This window comes from Mangifera indica, chromosome 3 (genome assembly GCF_011075055.1).
Source record: "Mangifera indica cultivar Alphonso chromosome 3, CATAS_Mindica_2.1, whole genome shotgun sequence".
Taxonomy (NCBI): Eukaryota; Viridiplantae; Streptophyta; class Magnoliopsida; order Sapindales; family Anacardiaceae; genus Mangifera; species Mangifera indica.
In genome coordinates, this window is record NC_058139.1 from 7270663 (window position 1) to 7280349 (window position 9687).

General features: G+C 35.2%; 2 protein-coding genes across 3 annotated transcripts; one reads left to right on the forward strand and one right to left on the reverse strand.

Annotated features, from left to right (window-relative positions):
• Nucleotides 1-37: 37 nt before the first annotated feature.
• On the forward strand, nucleotides 38-3887 carry LOC123212248 (probable sulfate transporter 3.4). The gene is made up of 12 exons (XM_044631333.1): nucleotides 38-447; nucleotides 786-834; nucleotides 942-1149; nucleotides 1296-1467; nucleotides 1697-1762; nucleotides 1857-1970; nucleotides 2078-2194; nucleotides 2337-2463; nucleotides 2542-2828; nucleotides 2912-3188; nucleotides 3285-3361; nucleotides 3441-3887. Exons 1-12 carry the CDS (start codon nucleotides 97-99, stop codon nucleotides 3582-3584), a joined length of 1989 nt encoding a protein of 662 aa, XP_044487268.1. The 5' UTR covers nucleotides 38-96; the 3' UTR covers nucleotides 3585-3887.
• A 586-nt stretch (nucleotides 3888-4473) lies between these two features.
• Nucleotides 4474-7868, reverse strand: LOC123212249 (protein SYS1 homolog). 2 transcript variants are annotated; one of them, XM_044631334.1, is made up of 3 exons: nucleotides 7005-7868; nucleotides 6199-6425; nucleotides 4474-4912 (listed from the first exon to the last, which is right to left on the reverse strand). In XM_044631334.1, exons 1-3 carry the CDS (start codon nucleotides 7226-7228, stop codon nucleotides 4809-4811), a joined length of 555 nt encoding a protein of 184 aa, XP_044487269.1. In that variant the 5' UTR covers nucleotides 7229-7868; the 3' UTR covers nucleotides 4474-4808. The 2 variants fall into 2 exon arrangements, with proteins under 2 accessions (XP_044487269.1, XP_044487270.1); XM_044631335.1 differs by lacking the exon at nucleotides 4474-4912 and adding an exon at nucleotides 5217-5513 and having other exon boundaries at nucleotides 7005-7866.
• Nucleotides 7869-9687: the final 1819 nt, after the last annotated feature.

Consider the following 9687-nt stretch of genomic DNA (forward strand, 5'->3'; position numbering starts at 1 on the left):
GTTTCCTTATAAATTCACAAGCCATGCTCCTTTCTTTCCCCAAGAATCACCTTTCCTCCGTTCATTCATTCACGCTTATCTTTTTAACACTCAAATATGGGTGTAAATTCAAACAGAGTTGAAGATTTCTCCAGCCTTGGCCATAACACTAATGAAACCATCATCAGAATCTCTTCAGAGTTGTCAACAAGGCCACCAATGGAGATACACAATGTTTGCCTACCACCCCAGACGACTTCTTTCCAAAAACTCAAGCACCGTTTATCAGAAATCTTCTTCCCTGATGACCCTCTTCACAGATTCAAGAACCAACAATGGTGTCAAAAACTCCTTCTGGGGCTTCAGTACTTCTTCCCCATTTTCCAGTGGGGGCATCAGTATAATCTTAAGCTCCTAAGGTCTGATATCATCTCTGGTCTCACCATTGCCAGCCTTGCTATCCCTCAGGTAACATCTCTGGTCTCACCATGCTCCATACATACATATATGCATGCATGCATACATCATGCATATATATGTTTTTAAGAGTGGACAAAGCACTCTGAGTTGGATTACTGTGTATATTCCATTTATTTTGGATCATTAGAGAAGGGATTTTGTTTCTTTTCTAAAACAAATTTGTTTTCTAGTAAAAATAATGACAAAAAACATCTGGGGTTTGACCCTGGTTTCTGTTTTTGACCCTCGTGATGAATTCAGTTCACCGTCTTCTGCAGTTTTCACACTATGCATCACATCATGAAAATTGAGTTTGAATCTGAAACTTTTATGTTTGTTTAATGCAGGGAATCAGCTATGCAAAGCTTGCAAATTTGCCTCCAATAGTCGGACTCTGTTAGTATCAATCTCATAACGCTAGTTTTAAATACTGACTGAGCTAATGGAAACTCTAATTAACTATTTATTTCAGTAATTTATCATATGGAATGGTTTACATGCAGATTCAAGCTTTGTGCCTCCATTGATTTATTCTATTCTGGGGAGTTCTAGACATCTTGGTGTTGGTCCAGTGTCAATAGCTTCCTTGGTTATGGGATCAATGCTTCGAGAGGCTGTTTCTTACACTCAAGATCCAAATCTTTATCTCAAATTGGCCTTCACTGCCACCTTCTTTGCCGGTGTATTTCAGGCATCTTTAGGTCTACTAAGGTATCGAATCGCTGAAATTCACAAATTAATGTTTTGATTAGACTGTCTACTGGTTGAAGATGATCAGCATATCAAGCATAATAGAAACTGGTCCTGAATAAAGATAAAATTGCCTCAAAAATTGATTTCAGTTAAATGGTTTGCAGGCTGGGGTTCATAATCGATTTTCTCTCTAAGGCAACACTAATCGGGTTCATGGCTGGGGCAGCAGTCATTGTCTCGTTGCAGCAACTTAAAGGATTGCTTGGTATTGTTCATTTCACTGCCAAGATGCAATTTATTCCTGTAATGTCCTCTGTTTTCAGCCACAGAGATGAGGTTAGTGGCTTTACTGAGAGCAAGCAATATGCTTACTTTTAATAGCATTTTGGGAGTACTAAATGATTTCTAGAAACTCAACTGTTGAACTTATTAATTCAACGGCTGAAATACAAAGTTAAAAAGAGATTTTTTTTTTAAAAAAAGATTGAAAGAAAGATAGATAGGTACTCTTACTTTTGGTACTTCAGTCACGATCAACTTCTCATAGTAAAAGTTGTATGTGCAGTGGTCCTGGCAAACTGTTGTATTGGGGTTCAGCTTCCTGGTTTTTCTGCTGACAACAAGGCATATTGTAAGTGTCTTTTTTATCTGCAAGGTTCATTACCCGGATTCTCATATTATTCTCTAAATGTTCATTGACGTCTTCTTTTCATGATTCGACGCAGAGCATAAGAAAACCGAAGCTTTTTTGGGTTTCCGCAGCTGCCCCTTTAACATCAGTTATTCTTTCAACTGTTTTAGTCTTTTTCATCAAATCAAAGGCTCATGGAATCTCAATTGTAAGTCCTAAAAATTTGCATATACAATTCCTTTACACAGATTACAAAAGTGGTCCTGAGTCCCTGGTGCAACCTCTAATGCAATTTTTTACTTTCTTCTGTTACAGATCGGCCACTTGCCAAAGGGTTTGAATCCACCTTCCTCAAACATGTTATACTTCAATGGCCCTTTCCTGGCAGTAGCTATCAAAACTGGCCTTGTTACTGGGATACTTTCTCTGACTGTACGTTGCCAAAACTAGAACCAAAATCGTTTTAGTTAATTAGGCATCTAATTTCTTCCCGTATGAATATTTTCAAGAACTTGCCTTACAATAGGCATAAATTTCCCTCTTTCTAATTATGTGAATCTTTTATTTTGTTCAGGAAGGAATTGCTGTGGGGAGGACCTTTGCTGCTCTAAAGAACTACCAAGTCGATGGCAACAAAGAAATGATGGCTATTGGATTCATGAACATGGCTGGTTCCTGCACTTCATGCTATGTCACAACAGGTAATGATCCATTCTTCATCTCATCATCTAATTTTCGTTGTCAATACGGTTTTCAAGTTTTTCCAACTATTTTTCCAGGTTCCTTTTCTCGGTCTGCTGTGAACTACAATGCTGGAGCACAAACAGCAGTTTCTAACATAGTCATGGCTTCAGCTGTGCTTGTGACTCTGCTATTTCTCATGCCATTGTTTTACTACACTCCTAATGTCATCTTGGGAGCCATCATTATAACTGCAGTGATAGGGCTTATTGATTACCAGTCTGCATATAAATTATGGAAAGTTGACAAGCTTGATTTCCTAGCTTGCCTGTGTTCCTTCTTTGGGGTTCTTTTCATTTCTGTACCTCTTGGTCTTGCCATCGCAGTAAGCTCCCTGTTTCTTCTTCGTTTTCCGTTATTGTCATTATGCTTTTTAACCATTATCTGACGCCTTGGCCAAAAATTCAGGTTGCAATTTCGGTGTTCAAGATTCTCTTGCATGTCACCAGGCCAAACACTGTGGTCTTAGGCAACATTGCAGGAACTCAAATATACCATAGCCTCAGCCGATACAGAGATGCTCTAAGAGTCTCTTCCTTTCTCATTCTAGCGGTTGAATCTCCCATTTACTTCGCCAATTCCACTTACCTTCAAGAAAGAATCTTAAGATGGGTTCGTGAGGAGGAAGAGCGGATAAAGGCAAACAATGGTAGCACACTGAAATGCATAATTCTGGACATGACTGGTGAGTTGTCTTCATAGCCTTCGCAAGTTTCCTATCACTTCCACTTAGAAAATCTCCTGGTGCAATCAATTTACACAGTTTCTTTTTCTTTTTCAGCTGTGACAGCCATAGACACAAGCGGTATTGACATGTTACGTGAACTAAGAAAGATGCTGGAGAAAGGATCACTTCAAGTAAGAATTGCTAATCAAATTACTCTCAGAATGCCACGTTCTCGAAGAATTTCAGCTAATTGTTGCTCTTTTTTTGCAGCTTGTGCTGATAAATCCTGTTGGAAGTGTGATGGAAAAGCTGCATCAGTCAAAAGTTTTGGAGTCCTTCCGACTGAACGGGCTCTATCTTACAATTGCAGAAGCTGTATCAGATATTTCATCTTTGTGGAAGGCTCATGCATGAATGAATTCTACAAGGGCTACAGTTGATAAGTGATAAATACTACAAAAGAATGAAGAGAGCAACTAACAACTATACCTTTTCATTCTAGGAAGAATTCTAAATAGCAGAGAGCATTGTTTTCCTTTTCTCTTTTCGTGGGATATATTTTTTAACTTAAAATAATAATGGTCACACTCTTCTAGGAAGAGATTTTGAAGGCTCATAAATTTCAACTCAACCTTTTTTTGAAGTCTGGCCATTCCTTGATGGAAGCTTAGTGTAACTGAAACAAAGCAATGAAATTTTGTTTTATTTCCTTTTCAAGTTGACATAAACAATAATGTTTCATTTTTAGAACAGAGCCATGTTGTGGCAACCACAGAATCCTTGTTGGGTGGCAATAAGATGCACAGAAGCGAAGAAAACGTTTAGTTCTTAAGGCTAATGATTTCATATATCTGTGGCAACTTGCACAAGAACCAATATACTCTTGAGAAGGGCACAGCTGAAATGAGATGATAGGCAGATAAAAAATTCTCTGAGATACGGCATCTTATTGATGGTAGGATGATGTAAAACTCCTTTTACATATGTTAGCATGTGGCGATAAATGAATCAGCAAGCAATGGCGAAAATTGAAGTCAACGGCAGCCTGAAAACAAGCAATAGCGCCAAAAGATAGTAATATAAGTTTTTTAAGTCACAGGATTTGGCTTTATATTAAGCTTGATGCACAAACCAATAACCGGAAAATTGAAATGGCTTGGCAGTTTTGCAACCAAACCAAGAAATTGAAAGGGACTGATAAACGGAGTAAAAACAGACAGGAAATGCAGAGTACATATCAAACTACTTAGTGTTATGTACATAAATAATGATATATCATAATAATTAAAAATTAAAAATAAAATAATATTCAATCACGTAATGACACATTATTATTTACCTTTAAAATGTAATTAGCAATAGAACTGTGAAAAAACAGGAGCCAGAAAAAGGCCCAAAATGAAGAAAAGCGAGAACCAAAGATCACTAAATTAAAGCCCTTTCAAATCCAAAATTCATCCTGTTCTCCTTGCCTCTAACAAAGTATGATTCCTTGGAATCTAAGCTCCATGCCATATGGGTGTGATTCGTTTAAAAGAGATAAACATGGCTTCGTCAAGTTAAAAAGATGGGGCACTGTGTCTCACTCCATTTTGCTGACCAACCCACTCCGTCCTGCATTCAGTGTGTGAAAGACTGTTAAAACTCCTTGGCACAAGTAGGGGTGCGATTTTCCTGACACCGCCCCAGGTCTTTAGATACTTGACCAGCAAGTGCACGTGAGCTTTTGAGAGAGACACTAACTATAAGAACAAGAAGTATAGCGTGCAATCAGCAACCAAAACGAAATCAACTCTAAAGTCTCAGGTCGTAAAACAACTTAGTAGCACATAGAGCAAACCCAACATGTTGCCAAAGATGGGCACAATTGGAGGAAAAGCATTAATCAATTTGTAATCAAATTTAAGAACCCTGTAGAAAATATTCTCCTCAGACAGATAGCAAAAGTGCCTGACTCATTCACATGCAGGAATCTCTAACATCAATGTTGTCAAAAAAATAAAAACCTAATCAACTCCTCAAATTACTGTAAATAAGAAAACAATATGAAAATAAGCATGTCCATTCTTTCTCAAAATCACCTACAATTGTACATTACTAGTTTCCTAACACAATGCATGATGTGCTCCATCAACCCATCAACAAGTACCATCTCAAACTTCTATAGCTTTCCCTTGCACCCACAAACATAAAAATGTTACATAGGTTTAAATCAATTCTTTTTGTCACAGACTAGATTTTGTTCTAATGAGCTTTCTTCTTCCAAAGCAGTGAAGCAACTCTCATTACAGTCCCAGAAGATAACTTGTTCAGCCTATTGAGTTCTCCTTTTGATTTAAACATCTGCATTAAGTACCAAATTAGTTCAGCTGATGTAAAAGCAACCATAAAATTATAAGAGAAAAAGAAGGGAAAGTGGCAAGAAACTGGTGTTGCTTTTTGAAATTTAATCCAAAATATTAATGCAATTTTTGAAGACCTTATGCGTGCTAAAGAATTTTTTAACTAAAAAACAAGAGTCAAAGAAAATATCACCAAAGGAAATAAAAGTAACTTCTAAGTTCTAACATAAACTTGAAAAGGATTAGCACTAGCATTACTTCTCTTTTATTAACTGAAACACAAAGCCATTTTCCATTAATCTATTTTACTATTTCAGGAATCAATCTAAAGTAATCGCTTAAAAGAAGGTTCAGGCACAACAAACTTGAAGGTGTTCACACATTCAATTTTAGCGTTAACTTCAAAAAACATAACGCAAAAGTTGGAGGGAAAAGGCAGTATACAGCTGAGCATAGAGATGAGAGCAGGCAGCATGCCCAAAAACATATGAAGCTCTACATAAGACTGCCACCCGAACAACATTCATTGCAACAAAAATTAGTCAAAAGCCACTATTAATGAATTTGGGGGAAAAAAAGAGAGATATGTGAAAATACACGTGAAATAAACAAATATAATCAATCTGATTTCAACACAAGATTTGTCTGAAGTAATCAATTTAATGTATACTCGAAAAGTTTCTTACTTGCTCTATACCGTGTTATTTGAATCTCTTGCCATTCACGTCTAAAGCACAGATATTCACCTAGCAAAGCCATCACTGCAAGTCCAGTGCCATTAACAACCCACCAAGTTATTGAGGAGGGCCAACCCCCATAAACAATGCATATAAAAAGATGGATGATGTACAGAGTTGCTGAAAAATCTAAGCACTTCTTTGCCCTCTCAACTATATAAAACATAAATCCAGCCCTGCACAAACAAGAATAACTTGCATGTCAGTTAAAACAAGCAACCACATACGTTGGGAATTTCAAATATGAATCTGACAATTAACATGATTCAGGTCTTTTTTAATCTCCATGAACATCAATGCAATAAGTAAATACGTTACATGTAATAAATTATAAATGATAGTTAAATCTAAATAAATTAGCCATGTCTTCTGGTTAAAATAATCCTTAATAATGCAGATATCCACACCATATAATAAGCTAGTATGACCAAATGGTCTCAAATAGCAGACGCATACAGAATGACAAAAACCATTAACAAGGAAATTGTCAAGACTCAAGATGAAATTTTATAAAATTAACTAATTCATCTATTAAATCCAAATCTCATTGTACACGTAAACAAAGTCATTTAACCATCCTTTTTGCACTATCCATACAGTAACTCAAGCTATTCACAAATTGAAGAACCCCAAATAAAATCAGAGCCTTGTAAATTTGTTAATCATCACTAATAAAGGAATTACACAACTTCACATCATAATCACTTAACATACAGCAATATAGATAAATTAATGAAAAAGATTTATATTCTCACCCAGAAACCGAGCTCAGTAGAACCGAAGCAATAACACACCAACCGGTGACCGTAGAGGCAGTGATGGTAGCATAGTCAAAGAAATACACAAGACTCATCCGTGATACATGAGTGCCAACAAAAATGGATAAAAATACACCAAGACTGATATAGTATAGGCATTGAAGACAAATAATTTGGGCAACAATTAGCCAAGGGTCCCATACAACTGCACCATAGAACATTTCTTCTACCACTACTATAAAAAATACCAGATCAACCAAAACCAAAAAACAGCCACAGCCCAATTCTTCAGGCCTAAATTCAACTTAAATCTTGAATACCGAGATCAACATTTCCGAGAATGCCATAAAAAATATAGGAGAACCAGAATTCCACTAAAATCTCCAATACCCAGATCACCAAAAAATACGAATATGCCACCAACCAAATTACCACAACCAATTTCTAAAATCTAAACAAGAAAAAAAATCCAATTTTTGAAGTATTTTCAATTTTGCCTCAAAACCTAAACTACAAAAAGAATCGAATTAAATGTTAATTAAAGCATCAAAACTGAAACTCAAGTTCGTTTAACGGAATTGGATCTGGGAAATCAAGGAATTTGGAGAAAACGATCAACCAAATCTGAAGGCAACAAAAAAACACAAATTTCAAAAAGATATAGAAATTAGAACAAAAGTACTACTGACCAGGCTTTGTCCAGAGAAAGATTTGATTGAGGAGCAAGCAAAAAGGCTTATGCTTTTGGTAACAAGATTACCAAAAACATACGCACAAGTAATCAATTAGAAAAGAAAATGGTATTGGATTCAAATACCTGAAAATTTAGTTCTTCTCTCTGTTAACAATTCGCATGTTCGTCAAGTAAGTTAAATAGTATTTTTTAAATTCATTCCGTCCCCCTTAACTTTTACCTGGCTAAAGAGATCCCATTAGTTTTAAAAATTAACATTTACGGACAGTCCTCTAACCTTTTTTTTTTTTTTGGGTAAGGAATTGTTATAAATTATTGAACCCCTGTTAAATTTAAGGTCCACCTATTATTGCAAATATTTCCCTTAATCTTTTTTTTTTAAATTTCAACGCAAATCATAATGTTGTTAATTTAATTTTTTTTCTAATATGAATAAATACTGTAATAACATTTACGATGTATTTCCTTTTTTGTCCTCGGTTGTTTAGTTTTCTTGATGACCATCTAAAGATTATTAACTGCTAGTTGGTGAACATGCTTGACTATGGATCAAAGCTTCTTGGATTCCATTCAAATTGTTGAAAGGGCTTAATCAGTTGCTGTTAGTGTTTTTGAGACTGTTCAAATTGTGAACAATAAGCTGATTTTTTGCAGTTTTATTTATTAAATACTCGCCAAGTAGGGAAAAATCACTTTTAGGCCAAAGGACTAATTCCCACCAAAGATTATTGTATTCCCAAATTACATTTTTCTTTAAGGTTTTTTTTCTTTTTTTTTTCCCATTTTTCAACGTCGTCACCAACTAGCTTTTCCCTCCCTCCCTTTTTCTTTCACTTTTCTAACATTGTCTAGAGACAAATACGTCATTTTCATCACTAGATCAAGATATTATTGGATGAAAATGATTAGTCTTCATTTGGAGAAATCATTAGATTTCAAGAAGAAAAAGGGAGAGAGAGAGAAGTTGGCCAGTGACAAAGCCAAAATAGAAGAGGAAGCAAAGAAAAAAACCCAAGAGAGAAAAATATAATATTTCAAAATTTAATTATGAGAGAAATTATTAGTTTTCTACACCTAAAGAGAAATAAATAATGTTTTATTATTTGTAATATATTACTAGTTAAAATAACATTTTTATCTCTATAATTTAACTAATTTTATTAATTTTAACTATTTATAAATAAGTATTTAAGTTTTTAAAACTTATCCGGTTTTAACATAGAATGTAACATACTCTGGTGGGAATAAATCTTGGGCCTTTCTTTTATCCAAAACCTAAATCTAGGATGCCACATGTCAGGTTCTTGTGAATCTTAAATTTTAGTGCCGATAACTCAAATTAAATTTTACTTTTATGGGGAATAGTTATTAATAACATAAATCTTTTCTCCTTATAAATTAGTTTTTAAGGTTAAATCTTATCCAAGCAACATGAATAGAATCTTATAATGTAACATCTCATGAGATATATTTCACTTGATGCTTAAAGAATCGATTGCTGGTCTCCTGTGTTGGCCGATGACTTGAAAAGCTCATTATGACCAAGACAACACTAAAATTGGTCCTTTCAAAAGAATGGCTGATAATTTTGTCATAAATATGCCACATTACTAAGATATGCACTGTCCTTTTCAGTGGTTCTGATTTGCCCTTTTGCAGAATTTGAAGCTGCTAGATTCAGAGTTTCAAGAGTTTATTCTTTAGGGATTGAAAAAAGCCAGCGTATGTTAAAGGAACTGTTGTTAGCACTCTTCATGATTTTAGAGAGAAACATGCAGCTCTTTATGCTTTTGTTTTTTCAATGATGAAGAATAAACAATGAACACCATTAAGTCCCATTAATGGTAGTTGAATTCTCCAGTTATCAGCAACTGGAAAGCTAAATGTGGAGCCAGCTTTTATGCAGTGGAGGTGCTTTTCTACCATCACTTTTAAATGAAATTCTTAATCTGCAAAACACTGTCATCTTAAAAATGCAAATGTGGA